The 16,451-nt window shown below is 42.6% G+C and overlaps 1 protein-coding gene across 5 annotated transcripts in view; it reads right to left on the bottom strand.

The window, feature by feature from the left end:
* Positions 1 to 16,451, bottom strand: part of LOC146809836 (uncharacterized) — a 119,767-nt gene that overhangs the window by 67,423 nt on the left and 35,893 nt on the right. For 4 of the 5 annotated variants that reach the window (XM_085616691.1, XM_085616692.1, XM_085616693.1 and 1 more), the window contains exon 2: positions 15,167 to 15,293. In XM_085616691.1, coding sequence (XP_085472817.1) covers positions 15,167 to 15,293 — 127 coding nt within the window. Of the gene's footprint in view, positions 1 to 15,166; positions 15,294 to 16,451 lie in introns of those variants that run through there. The other variant, XM_085616696.1, reaches the window with a different exon arrangement.

Below are 16,451 nucleotides of genomic sequence, written 5' to 3'. Positions count from 1 at the left end.
ACTTTTGTTCCATTTCTGGATACACTGCAAGTGGTTGACCATGAAAAGCTCAAAGCACCAGAAGTGGCTAATAATACAATTGAGATAATGCTGAATCTGGCAGTTCTGAAAATAAATGTGAGTAAAAAACTCAATGTAATATTTCTATGTAATATTTCTGGTACTTAAAGTCTTTCAACCTATTTCACCACCAGACTTGGAGAATGTTTCCTTTCTCCTAAATATAGTCCATAAACATGTCCCGCGGCACAAAAAGGGTCTTGAGTTTGTGGGCACCACTACTCACAACCACATTCAGAGCCCTCTACCACAATTTGCCAGCTCTTCCTGTTCTTTTTCGCAGGCTACTCAGTTACTAAGCAGAGGTGCTGTTGTGAAGGGAACCGTTGAGGTGAAGGGAAGAGAACCAGCGTCATTAACTTATTTATTCTTACATTGCACTTTATTGTCCAAAGACTGGAAGGTTCCCAAAAATTATGGTGGGACATAAAGTAATAGTCTAGCCAAAGAGGTTTTCTGGACCGCACCACATGCAAGTGCTGCAAACAATGTCCACCACAACGTTGCACATCTGCAATCAAAGTGTCTCAAAAAGTTCAAACAGGATTCACTTTTTCAGTTCAAGATGAAACTTTTCTAGTACTGCAACCAGTCACCTCCGAATAACCACTGTATTTGTTCTGCTGAAGCTCGATTCTACTATTGCTGTATATCTTCTGGTCTCCGAGTTCAATGACTTCAGAATACCTTCACCAGGTTAGTCTTGGGTACTACTTGAACAACTTACATTTTACATTCCACTGGCAACCAGTGGAAATAATACACCAAGTTTAGGTTGATCGAAGAACCAGCTTGTTCTCTTTGGACAGTGAGTACTCAACTAAATACAATACCCTGTTGCATGGGTAATATGCTGTACTGGCCCACATATAGAGAACATTCTCCTGCAGGACAAAAGTCTGAAGGTAAAATTGAAAACTTGCCTTTTCAACCTTCTAATCAAAACACACGTTGCTGGACTGTTGAGTTTTGCATCATGAGACCTGTGGTTGAAAGTGCACGCTAGAAACTACATAAACATGAAAACATATCCACGCTGAAAAGCATACACTAGACAGAATGAGTTGAGTAAGGAAGCAGCATGCAATTGGTTGCAAAGAGACAGTGGTGGTTTGTACTGCTTCTCCCACATGTCTGTGTCCCAGTGGAGGCACATGTACACAGAAGAGGAATGTTCGTCAGAGACAAACTACAGAGTGCTGTCACACATTAGCCCACAAGTTCAAGATGGACTAGGATGGCAGTCTGGTAGAAGAGCAGATGTGGATGACCAGGGGCAACATAACTCACACCACCTCCTTTTCCTGAGAGACCAACAGTAAATTGCCTTTTCAGAGGGACTAGCTTGCACCCATAGCAATGTGATTGTGATTAGAAACGCTTTCTTGAGCATTAGTGGTTTTGGATCGGTCTTGTGCCTAGGTTCAAAGGGTTTGGTCATTAAGTACATTAGCATGGAATTTAAATTCCGTATTGGTGCTTGTGCTGATTTTGGTGAAGCAATTCTTTTCTCCCCTTCTAGAAATCGTTTCTACACTGCATATGTGAAGAAGCGGTTACATAACCTGCCCCTGGTGTTAGGCTACTATTGCTGCCACGTTTACCTTTAAGGATGAATGTGTCAGTCTAACATCTAGTAGATGTGTGAAATACATTAACACATTTTCCTGTTTTGTATTTTTCTCCATGTATCTGTTATTTGTGTCCCAGTGGATGTTTCTTTTCCATTTTGATGCATAATATTTGTGTGTAGTTGCTTTCTTTTCTTACTTAAGGATTTCCAACGTTCTGGGTAGTAGTTGTAGGTGTACAAACTTCAAGTATTCAGGAGGCAAGCTGCTAGACTGTGCTGCTGGCTCTGTGGAGTACACTCTCCCCTCTTGATTTGTTAGCAGATCCTGTTCTGCTTTGACTATTATCATTTGTCCTCTGGACATCTCTAGTAGGTCTAATTACCAAGTTTGTCTGGCCCATTGTGGTGCTGAGGATGGGATGCGTTCCTGATTGCCTGACTTTCTCCAGCACCTTCTGCATCAGAGGAATTGGAAGAAAGGCGTAGGCAAATCTACCGGACCTGTTTATTTATAGGGCATTCTTCCTTGACAGGTGGTCTTTAAAAATGGAGGCAAAGTGATTGACAATTTGAGTTTTTCACTGTTGTAAACAGGTCAACTTCTAGCCTCATCTAGACTTTGAATATTTTCTATAGTGTCTGTTTCAGTTCCCATTCGTGGGAGCAGCTCTCTTGTCTGCTTAGTCTGTTCGCCTCTGTGTTTTCGTTTCCTGGTAGGTGGACTGTTTGTAGTGTTTTCTTCTTTGGTACTACCCACTGCCATATCTCCGGTGCTAGTTTGCTCATAGTGAATGATTTTGTTCCTCACCGTTTGTGGAGAAAAAAACATCCTTGTTGTGTTGTCTGTTAGTATTAATACTGTTTGACCTGTGATGTGTGTCTGGAATGCTTTCAGGGCTAAGAAAACTGTTTTCATTTGCAGGTGATTGATATGTTTCAGCACCTCTAGGTTGTCTGTGTGTACTCCAAAACCTTTGTGGGATGCATCCGCTGTTATGGTTACCATTGGAGTTTCTGTCTTGAATGGTCGCCCTAATGTCACGTTCTTGGATTCCCACCATTTTGCTTCCTTTTGTACCTTTGTTGTTACAACCACTAGATCTTCCCAACTCCCTGTGGCTTGTGATGGTTTGTTGAAGATCCAGTCCTGAAAAGGTCACATGTGCAGTCTTGCATGTGCAATGAGTGGTATGCATGATGCCATCATAGCCATTAGTTTTGTGATTGTCCTCACTGTCAGAGAATAACTCTTCTGGTATAGGTCGACTTGCTCTGCCATCACTTACCCTCCTCTTGACAGGGTATGCTAGTACTATCCTTGAGTTTAGAATCGCCCTCAGGAAAAAAAAATCCTGTTCCGGTTGTGGTGACAATTTCTTCTGGTTCATGGAAAAAACTCACTCAAGTCTTACTCACTGCTTGAATGCCCCTTTGACATTTTTGTTTTGATTTCGCCTTTACTAGCCAGTCATCTAGTTATGAATATACGTGTGTTCCTTTCCTTCTTAGATATGCTGTGACGACTGCTGTGAGACACTTTGTAAAGAATCTTGGTGAAGTCTTTATCCTGAATAGTAGGACTCTTAATTGGTAGTGTACTTTCCCCTAGTACAAACCGTATGTATTTTTTGTGACCTTGATTCATGGGTATATGTAAGTAAGCATTCTTAAGTTCTAACGTGGTCATATAGTCCCCCTTTTGCAAGAGTTGGATTGCCCTTTGAAGTGTTGTCATTCTGAAATGTTGTGTGGGGAAGAATTTGTTTATGAACCCGAGGTCCAAGATTGGTGAGGTTTTATTTCGGGACATGGAAGTAAGGAGAATAGTTCCCGTTGTTTTTTTCCATAATTGGAAACCTTTCGTTATAGTCGTTATACAACATTTTATAGAAGCCCTGAAATGCCTCTAATATTCCCTCCCGGCTTTCATGAAGGGCCCCATTTATATCTTTGACACAATATATTTCGTTAAAAGAAGATTTTTGTCGTAGACGCTGGGCTAGAATTTTACCCGTGCGTTCGCTAAGTTCATAGCGTTCCGTTTTATATTGTTTAAACTTTGCAGCTACTTCTTCAGCCATATGTGTGCGAAGACCTGAGCGTTCAATAGTTAAGCGTGTTTGTACATCCTCTATATTAGCATTATTTTTGCATGCGACAGATAATTCCATCTCCACCCGCCTTATCTTATTTAGCCTGTCCCTAAAGTCTACTTGGTTTTTTTTCCTCTTATAATTTGCAAAACTAATTGACTCGCCACGTATAATGGATTTGAAAGAGTCCCAGACTATTTGCGGAGAAGCAGTATCGTTATTTATCAAAAAATAATCTTTAATAATATTAACCATAAATTGAAGGTATTCTTCGTCTAGTAATAAATTTCTTTGAAATGACCAAGATCTGATAGAATTTGGGCGGTCAGTAGAAAATTGCATCTCTGCAATTATAGGGTTATGATCTGAGATGACTTGTGGTAATATCTCAATACGAGTTTTCTCCAGAACAATGAAGTCGATAAGACCCTTGATCCCAAAGAGTATTTACAAAACTTTAACCAACTATCTCAGTGCACAGAAGATATAGATTTACTTTCTAGATTAATAAGTTGGGATGAGATTGAAAGGGCCATTATGAGTCTTGCAGCTGGTAAAGCTATGGGGCCCGATCAGATTCCTTTGGAATTTTATCGGACATTCAGACTCTTGTTAAAACCAGAGCTGCTTAAAATTTTCAATGCAGCCTTCCAAGAGAAAGCTCCTGACTCCTGGTCTACAGCTACTATAGTTGTGTTTGTTAAAAAGAATAAGGACCCAAAGGAATTAGGCTCGTATCGTCCTATCTCCCTGATTACAGCTGACAGTAAGATTTTTTCCAAAATCCTTGCAAATAGATTGAACGAAGTTATGCCGGGCCTGGTTTCTAATATCCAGCATGGGTTTATTAAACACAGGGACACCACAGATCACGTTAAACGTGTTATTGCAATACTGGATTGGGCCCAAGCAAAGGAGTCCCCAGTCGGAGTTATCTTACTTGACGCTGAAAAAGCGTTTGACAGAGTAGACTGGGGGTTCCTTTGGTCCGTATTAAAATGGAAGGGTTTTCCACCACAATTCATTAAAGCTATTCAGTCACTCTATTTTAATGCAAAGGGTGTAATAAGATTAGGTACGGACATATCCAGCCCATTTTTAATTACTAGGGGGACCAGACAAGGGTGTCCCTGCTCTCCACTTTTATTTGCACTCTATTTAGAACCCTATTTGAACAGATTAATTATAGAGCCCGGTATTCCACCTGTACGGCTCCATGAGATAGACCATAAGGTCTTAGCATATGCAGACGACGTGGCTATTGTCACTTCCGATTCTTCTTCTGCCATACCCAAAATAATAGAAATTGCTAGTGAATTCGGCAAATTATCTGGATACAAACTAAATGTTTCAAAAACCCAAATTATACATTCTAAAACCTGTATGCCCACTGATATTGTTCTAAATGATACTGCCACATACCTCGGTGTAACCATCTCATCTAAAATAGATGACATTGTTGGATTAAATCTGGATCCTTTACTCACATCCACCAATAGAACTTTAGAAAGGATAAATAATTTACATTTATCTCTATTCGGACGGACTAATGTTATCAAGATGTTGATTTTTCCAAAATTTCTCTATTTTTTTCGTACTATTCCATTATTCTTTTCTATGTCTCTTTTTAACAAAATAGACAGGATGCTGTCCAGATTTTTATGGGGCTATCGTCGTTCAAGAAGATCTCTAAAATGGTGCACTTTACCGCCAGAGCGCGGTGGGTTAGGATTCCCGAATTTCAGAATGTACTATTGGGCTATAACTCTCAAAAATATAAAGGTTTTATTATTTCATGACCATATTAACGAAACTTTTTTGTCACCATCTATTTTTGAGATGCTTATGGGTGTTCAGGTGCGCCAATCCTTATTTATATTCATGGAGCCAAGCTATTACAAAAAAACAAGATTTAAGGTTCTTCTCTCTGCTTTTTTGGTGTGGAGACAAATCAACAAAACTTTAGGGATAACTTTAAAATATAATTTTTATACACCAATTTGCTGTAATCTTTCTTTATCTGGCACTTCTCAAGACATTCCTATGAATCGATTTCGTTTGGGACAGATTCATTCAACTGGGCAACTGTACCAAAATGGGGCTTTAATGTCTTTTAGTAATCTCCAAAATATACTCGGTCTATCCAGAAACGAATTTTTTAAATATTTACAAATTCGTAGCTTCTTGGAAAAAAAACACCTTTTACATACTAACGCGATGGAGACCAATATAGTCTTGGAAAATGCTAGGAGGGGTAGCCGCATTGGCACTATTTACCAATCTATGATCACCATGTTGCATGATGATCTTGATTTCCAAACCCAGAAATGGGAAAAGACACTGTGCACAGACGGAATCGATCTTGCAAGGGCATTTGAGATCAGCAATAAAATACTAGTGAACAGCTCTCTTAAAAGTCAACATTACATGGCATCTCTAGATCTCTATTATACACCGGCAAAGCTGGCTAAATGGAAAGCTACGAAAGGTATTAACTGTAGCCGTTGTGGAACTCTAGCAGCTGATTCTTGTCATATGTTTTTTAGCTGCTCTGAATTAACTGTATTTTCAAATAGGATAGAAAAGTTTTTGACCAATTTGCTCAATGTTAATATTAAATTATGTCCATCTGTGATTATTTTTGGTTTATATGCCCCATCTGAGAGTTTAACCGTTGATCAAGAACATTTTCTTTTCATTGGAATGTCTGTTTATCGCTCATGTATTACTTCAAGATGGCTAGATTCTGATCCACCATCATTTGAACAATGGTTGGGAAAATTGTTAAATGTTTACAGAATGGATAAAGCTGTGTATAATTTGAAAGGACACAGAAAGAAGACATTTGCTAGGAAACTTTGGTCTCCTATCGAAAACTGGATTTAATCTAATGTACTAATAATTGTGCGATCGATTGTCATTGCTTAAAATGTTGTTTTTTTTTTTTTTTTTTTTTTTTTTCTCATCCTTGTACCCTGTTTGCCTCTGCCATTGAAAATAATAAAAATAATAAAAAAAAAAAAAAAATTGGAAACCTTTCGATTGCCGTCTTTTGTAAGAGTCCTTTGACCTCTTTGCTGAGTTGTATGATCTCGTTCCCTTGATACCTCTTTGGTTTTGGGGAAATTGGTGATGGTTTTCTGAGTATTTTCTATGCAATATCCGTGACATATGTTCAAAATCCAATTATCTGTTGTGATTTTCCCCCTCCCTCGTGGGTAATCTATCCTACCCTACTGGTGTTTTGTGGGGGCCGGCTTCGTTGGGCTTGCCTGTTGCCCCTCCACCTTGGGGAGTCTGCCTCGCTGGGTGCTGCCACTGTTGGTACGTGGCGTCCTGGGTGGCGTGAGTTTTCTGGTCTTTGCTGCTGCCCTGATATGAAAGACACTCTGCTTGTGGGCCTTCGGGTTGCGCTTCCATCCCTTCTTAAAGAGCTTCTGTATTGTAGAGCCCTCATCGGCTTGGCTGTTTGGTTGTCCTTTATGATTTGTTGCCAGTACTCAACTGCCAGGCCAATAGTGCATCCCCTGTAAAGAGCATGATGATGATGGAGAGTTGTACCACTGGTTTAAACCCAGAGATTCTTACCCAGCCAATGTTGTGCCGGTGCACATCTGCCTGCCGGCAATGTCAGTTGCGTCCAAGGCCGACTTGAAGCAAGTTTCAGCGATGTTTTCGACCTTCTTGCATGACTGCTTTTCCCTCTTTTTGTATTTATCAGGTAGATGTTACATGAGGGACTCCATTTTGTCCCATTGTTAGTGGCCATTTATGTTCAGCATGCATTTGAGTTGGCAATCCGCCACTGTGTAGCAGCCTCCCTCTCTATCTTTCTTCCCACCATGTTGAGCCTCTTGCTCTCCTTTTATAGTGGTGGCCCTGTAGCGGTGTGAGCATTGTTCTGCTTTCTTGAGGTTGCGAAGATGATGAAGTCAGCAGGGGTATTCCCTTGAATGTATTTTGGATCCTGTGTCGAAGGCTTATACTTCTGTTTGACTCAGAGTCACTGCTTTTTCCGCATCAGGTTCCTGAAAGGCTTCTTTGCCTTGATGTAAAATGCTGGGCAGCATTGGTAGGTATCAATTACCTTTGTTTGCAGGCATTAATGTTTCGAGGAGAAAAAGAAATCTTCCTTCTCAAACTTGTACTCCATAAGTTTCTGCAGCCTTCTTGATCGAGCTTTGAGAGGTCATCTGGTGGGGGAAGGCCTCGAGGGGTAGTTGTCCATTATTTCTTCAGGGGAGTCTGTGTTGAGGTTGTTACATGACTACTCGCTGAACCCAACTGTTCCTTCAACCTCCTCAGGTTCATAGAACTCTTCCTCTTCATGGGGCTTGGGTGTTGCTAGAGCCTCCAAGGCAGATTCCTCCTCTTTGACGTCGAGAGCCGTCGAAGGTTTAGTTGGGATTCGAAATTTCCTTACAGAGTCAAACTCCTTTTTTCGTTGGAGAAGCCCTGCCATTAGACTTCACTTCTTCCTTTCGACCTCCGGCTCCTTTTCGGCGTCAAGCATTGGTCAACGGATCAGTTGTCTCCAAAGATTTGACTTTATCCCTTGTGCCCTTTCGACGGGATCGTTGAGCTTTTCAGCATTTTACCAGCATCAGTATCCCTTGGTTGGGCTCCAGGGCCTCCTTTGCTCTCTGCTGACCTTCGGTCGATGTTCTTTTCTACGCCGAGGCTGCATTTTGGGACTTCTTGTCCGAGCATCTAGGCTCCAGGCCTTTTGGCAGTTGTGTCACCATATGGATCTTCTTTTCAGAGTCCCTCATCCATTTCTTTTCTGTCTCCTTCTTTTCAGCTTCAGTCTCGAAGAGTTCGAAGGCCGGCACTCTGTGCTGTCTCAGCCTCCTCAACGTTGTTGTCGTCATCACTAGACAGTGCCAGGTCTTTAAGCAGTTGTGGCTTGTGAGTAATGACTATGGTGGCGTAATGTTCCAGCCTCTGTCTTTGGTGTACCTTCAAGGTCATTGCTATGAACGAACCGCAGGCCTCGCAGTCCTCATCATGGTCCTTCGGGAGACATAAGTTGAAGACCTTGTTGGGGAGGGAGTTCTCTCTGAAAATTTGTGGTGGATGTTTGGGTAGAATTGCCTCATTCTCCGACCACATGGTTGGTACTACAGGGTCCCCTTTTCTCTCTTGTTATCTTCTCCTTTGGGGTCTTCTGTGATTCCATAATTTTTATTTCAAATTTTTGAGTTTTCTTCAAAAACCTCCGGAGCTCCTCCGTTGCTTCCAGACCCAAAGGTGAGGAGAAAGCAAATGAAGATGGTGACTACGCACAGGAACATCTGGGGAGCCGTCGAACGTCACACAGGGGATGGGCTTACCACGAAGCGGTGGTTGACAACCCTGAAAAAAGGAGAGAGAGAGCTATCGCGAGAGAGAGAGATCGAGAGAGATCGAGAGAGAGAAAAAGAGAGAGAGAGAGAGAAAGAAAGAGAAAGAGATCGCGAGAGCGCGAGAGAGAGAGTGTGAGAGAGAGAGCGCGAGAGAGAGCGAGAGAGAGAGAGAGAGAGAGAGAGAGAGAGATATCGAGCGAGAGAGAGAGAGAGAGATATATCGACAGAGAGAGAGAGACATCGCACGAGAGAGAGATAGATATCGAGAGAGAGAGAGATATAGTGAGAGAGAGAGCGAGAGAGAGAGCGAGAGAGAGAGCGAGAGAGAGAGCGAGAGAGAGAGCGAGAGAGAGATCGAGAGAGAGAGAGCGAGAGAGATATCTCGAGAGAGAGATCGAGAGAGAGATCCAGAACCAACCACTAGAAGGCAGAATAATGCACAGCATGTGAATCCAGAAATGGATTCATGCTGCAAACCTTTTGGTAAAGAATAAAAGACCAAGCATTTCTTTACACTTTACAACTCCAAAATGAAACCTCTGTTCCTGAGCTCAAAAGAAAACCCAAGCCAACATCGCCACACCATCCGTCCTAGAGCCAATCAGCTGGAGCACTAAAAATCCAGATTATGCAGGTTATTATTTGACGGATAATCCCATGGAAAACAGAGCTGTAGCTATGGTAACATCCATACACTATACACTCAGGCATGAAAACTCCTGCTGTCTTAATGTGTCTAAAAACCAAAGTGTGTATCTAAAATACTACAGTCAGACTTTCAGTTCAGAAGAAACTATTGCCCTCATTTAAAATCTAGATAGGACACATTCCATTGGCTCCTGTGAACCTCAGAAACCTGTAAGAGTCCTTTGACCTCTTTGCTGAGTTGTATGATCTCGTTCCCTTGATACCTCTTTGGTTTTGGGGAAATTGGTGATGGTTTTCTGAGTATTTTCTATGCAATATCCGTGACATATGTTCAAAATCCAATTATCTGTTGTGATTTTCCCCCTCCCTCGTGGGTAATCTATCCTACCCTACTGGTGTTTTGTGGGGGCCGGCTTCGTTGGGCTTGCCTGTTGCCCCTCCACCTTGGGGAGTCTGCCTCGCTGGGTGCTGCCACTGTTGGTACGTGGCGTCCTGGGTGGCGTGAGTTTTCTGGTCTTTGCTGCTGCCCTGATATGAAAGACACTCTGCTTGTGGGCCTTCGGGTTGCGCTTCCATCCCTTCTTAAAGAGCTTCTGTATTGTAGAGCCCTCATCGGCTTGGCTGTTTGGTTGTCCTTTATGATTTGTTGCCAGTACTCAACTGCCAGGCCAATAGTGCATCCCCTGTAAAGAGCATGATGATGATGGAGAGTTGTACCACTGGTTTAAACCCAGAGATTCTTACCCAGCCAATGTTGTGCCGGTGCACATCTGCCTGCCGGCAATGTCAGTTGCGTCCAAGGCCGACTTGAAGCAAGTTTCAGCGATGTTTTCGACCTTCTTGCATGACTGCTTTTCCCTCTTTTTGTATTTATCAGGTAGATGTTACATGAGGGACTCCATTTTGTCCCATTGTTAGTGGCCATTTATGTTCAGCATGCATTTGAGTTGGCAATCCGCCACTGTGTAGCAGCCTCCCTCTCTATCTTTCTTCCCACCATGTTGAGCCTCTTGCTCTCCTTTTATAGTGGTGGCCCTGTAGCGGTGTGAGCATTGTTCTGCTTTCTTGAGGTTGCGAAGATGATGAAGTCAGCAGGGGTATTCCCTTGAATGTATTTTGGATCCTGTGTCGAAGGCTTATACTTCTGTTTGACTCAGAGTCACTGCTTTTGCCGCATCAGGTTCCTGAAAGGCTTCTTTGCCTTGATGTAAAATGCTGGGCAGCATTGGTAGGTATCAATTACCTTTGTTTGCAGGCATTAATGTTTCGAGGAGAAAAAGAAATCTTCCTTCTCAAACTTGTACTCCATAAGTTTCTGCAGCCTTCTTGATCGAGCTTTGAGAGGTCATCTGGTGGGGGAAGGCCTCGAGGGGTAGTTGTCCATTATTTCTTCAGGGGAGTCTGTGTTGAGGTTGTTACATGACTACTCGCTGAACCCAACTGTTCCTTCAACCTCCTCAGGTTCATAGAACTCTTCCTCTTCATGGGGCTTGGGTGTTGCTAGAGCCTCCAAGGCAGATTCCTCCTCTTTGACGTCGAGAGCCGTCGAAGGTTTAGTTGGGATTCGAAATTTCCTTACAGAGTCAAACTCCTTTTTTCGTTGGAGAAGCCCTGCCATTAGACTTCACTTCTTCCTTTCGACCTCCGGCTCCTTTTCGGCGTCAAGCATTGGTCAACGGATCAGTTGTCTCCAAAGATTTGACTTTATCCCTTGTGCCCTTTCGACGGGATCGTTGAGCTTTTCAGCATTTTACCAGCATCAGTATCCCTTGGTTGGGCTCCAGGGCCTCCTTTGCTCTCTGCTGACCTTCGGTCGATGTTCTTTTCTACGCCGAGGCTGCATTTTGGGACTTCTTGTCCGAGCATCTAGGCTCCAGGCCTTTTGGCAGTTGTGTCACCATATGGATCTTCTTTTCAGAGTCCCTCATCCATTTCTTTTCTGTCTCCTTCTTTTCAGCTTCAGTCTCGAAGAGTTCGAAGGCCGGCACTCTGTGCTGTCTCAGCCTCCTCAACGTTGTTGTCGTCATCACTAGACAGTGCCAGGTCTTTAAGCAGTTGTGGCTTGTGAGTAATGACTATGGTGGCGTAATGTTCCAGCCTCTGTCTTTGGTGTACCTTCAAGGTCATTGCTATGAACGAACCGCAGGCCTCGCAGTCCTCATCATGGTCCTTCGGGAGACATAAGTTGAAGACCTTGTTGGGGAGGGAGTTCTCTCTGAAAATTTGTGGTGGATGTTTGGGTAGAATTGCCTCATTCTCCGACCACATGGTTGGTACTACAGGGTCCCCTTTTCTCTCTTGTTATCTTCTCCTTTGGGGTCTTCTGTGATTCCATAATTTTTATTTCAAATTTTTGAGTTTTCTTCAAAAACCTCCGGAGCTCCTCCGTTGCTTCCAGACCCAAAGGTGAGGAGAAAGCAAATGAAGATGGTGACTACGCACAGGAACATCTGGGGAGCCGTCGAACGTCACACAGGGGATGGGCTTACCACGAAGCGGTGGTTGACAACCCTGAAAAAAGGAGAGAGAGAGCTATCGCGAGAGAGAGAGATCGAGAGAGATCGAGAGAGAGAAAAAGAGAGAGAGAGAGAGAGAGAGAGAGAAAGAAAGAGAAAGAGATCGCGAGAGCGCGAGAGAGAGAGTGTGAGAGAGAGAGCGCGAGAGAGAGCGAGAGAGAGAGAGAGAGAGAGAGAGAGAGAGAGATATCGAGCGAGAGAGAGAGAGAGAGATATATCGACAGAGAGAGAGAGACATCGCACGAGAGAGAGATAGATATCGAGAGAGAGAGATATAGTGAGAGAGAGAGCGAGAGAGAGAGCGAGAGAGAGAGCGAGAGAGAGCGAGAGAGAGAGAGAGAGAGAGCGAGAGAGAGAGCGAGAGAGAGAGCGAGAGAGAGAGCGAGAGAGAGAGAGCGAGAGAGATATCGAGAGAGAGAGAGCGAGAGAGATAGAGAGAGAGAGAGATATCAAGAGAGATATCAAGAGAGAAATCAAGAGATATCGAGAGAGATATCGAGAGAGATATCGAGAGAGATATCGAGAGAGAGAGAGCGAGAGAGATATTGCGAGAGAGATATTGCGAGAGATATCGAGAGAGAGAGATATCGAGAGAGAGAGATATCGAGACAGAGAGATATCGAGACAGAGAGATATCGAGACAGAGAGATATCGAGACAGAGAGATATCGAGACAGAGAGATATCGAGACAGAGAGATATCGAGAGAGAGAGATATTGAGAGAGAGAGAGAGATATCGAGAGAGAGAGATATTGAGAGAGAGAGAGAGATATCGAGAGAGAGAGAGATATCGAGAGAGAGAGAGATATCGAGAGAGAGAGAGATATCGAGAGAGAGAGAGATATCGAGAGAGAGAGACAGATATCGAGAGAGATATCGAGAGAGAGAGAGATATCGAGAGAGAGAGAGACATCGAGAGAGAGAGACATCGAGAGAGAGAGACATCGAGAGAGAGAGACATCGAGAGAGAGAGACATCGAGAGAGAGAGACATCGAGAGAGAGAGACATCGAGAGAGAGAGACATCGAGAGAGAGAGACATCGAGAGAGAGAGACATCGAGAGAGAGAGACATCGAGAAAGACATCGAGAGAGAGAGACATCGAGAGAGAGAGAGACATCGAGAGAGAGAGAGAGACATCGAGAGAGAGAGAGAGACATCGAGAGAGAGAGAGACATCGAGAGAGAGAGACATCGAGAGAGAGAGACATCGAGAGAGAGAGAGACATCGAGAGAGAGAGACATCGAGAGAGAGAGACATCGAGAGAGAGAGACATCGAGAGAGAGAGACATCGAGAGAGATCTCGAGAGAGAGAGATCTCTCGAGAGAGATATCTCGAGAGAGAGAGAGATCGAGAGAGAGATCCAGAACCAACCACTAGAAGGCAGAATAATGCACAGCATGTGAATCCAGAAATGGATTCATGCTGCAAACCTTTTGGTAAAGAATAAAAGACCAAGCATTTCTTTACACTTTACAACTCCAAAATGAAACCTCTGTTCCTGAGCTCAAAAGAAAACCCAAGCCAACATCGCCACACCATCCGTCCTAGAGCCAATCAGCTGGAGCACTAAAAATCCAGATTATGCAGGTTATTATTTGACGGATAATCCCATGGAAAACAGAGCTGTAGCTATGGTAACATCCATACACTATACACTCAGGCATGAAAACTCCTGCTGTCTTAATGTGTCTAAAAACCAAAGTGTGTATCTAAAATACTACAGTCAGACTTTCAGTTCAGAAGAAACTATTGCCCTCATTTCAAATCTAGATAGGACACATTCCATTGGCTCCTGTGAACCTCAGAAACCTACAAGACACTGTGGCTGGTCCATTTCTGCTGCTGTGGAAAACATCCCAGAAAAACTTAGCAATAATCAGGAAAATATTCCACAAATGTGAAAATCATTAGTCAGATAGCTCTTCACAGATAATAGAATAAGCATGCTCCCCGCTGACATCTGCTCCGAGGAGAATAATGCAACTTTACTAAAGAAACCGAAATGAGTCTCTCATTTAAAGGTTGCTTTGCTGTTCAACAGATGGTGGGGAAATTTGGGGGTACAGAAGAGAGGAAGTAGTGACTTGCGCCTTTCCATTTGAAACTTAACCCACTAATTCCTTGAGTTCCAAAGTGCACTTTGGATAGATGATGCCTAGAAGGCCAACGTGCAAGAGAGAAATGTGCATAGTGCAGCTTTGTCGCAAGACCAATTCCTGTCTTTAACTTCAGTCATGCACAACGTCTGCTGCCTCTGGCCATGCATAGTGGGTTCAGAATACAGGTGCTGCGCCAGCTCCACGAAACTGGACCAGCAACAAATGCATGCTGGTGTGACATATGCCAAATATAAATGTAAGCACCTAACATTATTCCAATTATAAAGCATTCTGAGAGCCTTTGGGCTTGGTTCGCTCCCTAGAAATATGCTTGTAAACTATATAATCAGTTTACCAAGTCTGCACTCATAGGTAATGACGTAGAATGTGCTCTTTAAAAGCAGGGCTAGAACAATAAAACAAGCACTCGGTGCTTCTCTAATTTCTCCCTCTGTACTGCCACTGAACAGGTGATGTAAGTAGTGCTAAAGCATACCTACTTACAAATACGAAAACAGACTGAAGAAGACGCTAACTAGCAATAGGAAGGGAGAAGGGTAAAACGTAAGAGGACTGTATGCTACAGTTGAGCAGGAAGATGGGAAGGAGGACATGGCTTCCGGGAATTTACATTTTGTTTTGCCAATGGGTTTTTATAACTGATGAGTAAACAGATACAATGCATTATAACACAAATAAAAGTTCGTTCAGTGAATGACTTGTCTTTTTACAATCAGAATTCTAAATCAACGTTGGATCCTTAAAGAACATGCAATACTTAGATTGAGACCTGAAATACTGAGTTCAAGACACTCAAATGAAACACATACCTAGGGATGTCAGAGCTTGGTGGATTTCCTTCATTACATTCCTATAGAGTTCCTTTTGCCATCCACGTAGAAGTTTCCACTCGTCTTCTGAAAAATATGCAGCGACATCTCGGAACGTGACTGTTGCCTGGAAAAGTCAAACATATCTTCACATAATACCTTTAGGAAGCTCATTCAAGAGCATTAATGATGGAACTGCTATCATGTTACGTAACTAAGGGCAGGTTTCCATTCCACATATAATCTCTTCTTTGCTATGCAAGCATTAAGCCCATCTTCCTAACGAAGCCTCACTTTTTTTTTCTATTCTCCTTTCCTTGCAGTCTGTTCAATTGATCTAGTATTGGTCTTTCTTCAACCTTGCACTGATCTTTTTTCTGGAATGTGCTTCATTACACATTTTGGATTTCTATCGTACTTGATGGTTTGTAAGGGAATAAAGATACTGTGAGTAATATGGAATGGCAAAGATAGTAAGGAAAATGTTAGAGAAAGGAAAGCAGAATAACCTACAGCTTAACACTCCTGGCTTTAAAGCCTAAAGGTAACAACTCTCCTTTAACACTGAACAGCATTTTATTGGCATCATAGCACAGTAGAGATAAAATGGCCAACTGTAGCTTTGTTCAAACTGCAGAATTTATCCAGTCATAGACCAAGTCTAGTCAGGGCTACATGTTAAAAAAATCAATCTTTAACAGACACTGGCAAAGCTAATGACTGGTAATTAGCTAACTGAAATGGCTTTTTCTTTGTTTGCAAGTTTGCGTGTTTCAGTTTGAAGAATGGGAGAAAGTGAAAATGTGCAAACACTTGGATGGTTAGAGGAATCATGGACCTGGATGGATGCATTAGTGATTGTATGTATGAATAATTAATGGGTAGGAGTGCAAGTATATGATGGCTTAATAGGCAAGTGTATGGCTCAATGGCAGAGCATATGTTGGTGCACAAGTGAGTGGCTGGATGAGTGAGTGCATCGATTGATGCAGACAAGTAACACAAGTCATACACCAAAGCCTCTGCAGTTGTGGTAATGTTTTTAAAATGCTACAAATTACCAGTATTATACAAGTGTAAGTATTACACCAAGGCTGGTTACCATGGTGCCAAAAAGGACAACAACACATAACGAATCAACACCATCATGCCCCTGCAAGCATTATAAAAGATAGGGGATGACTGTATTGTATTGTTATTTATTTACCAAATTACCGGCACTCTTTGAGGCCTGAAGCACTTTTGGATTGTTGAGCATCTGCTCCATATGTATCAATTACATAGC

This window comes from Triturus cristatus, chromosome 7 (assembly GCF_964204655.1).
Source record: "Triturus cristatus chromosome 7, aTriCri1.1, whole genome shotgun sequence".
In the NCBI taxonomy this organism is placed as follows: Eukaryota; Metazoa; Chordata; class Amphibia; order Caudata; family Salamandridae; genus Triturus; species Triturus cristatus.
Note: the sequence above shows the minus strand (reverse complement) of the source record. Positions and strands in the feature narration are given on the sequence as shown.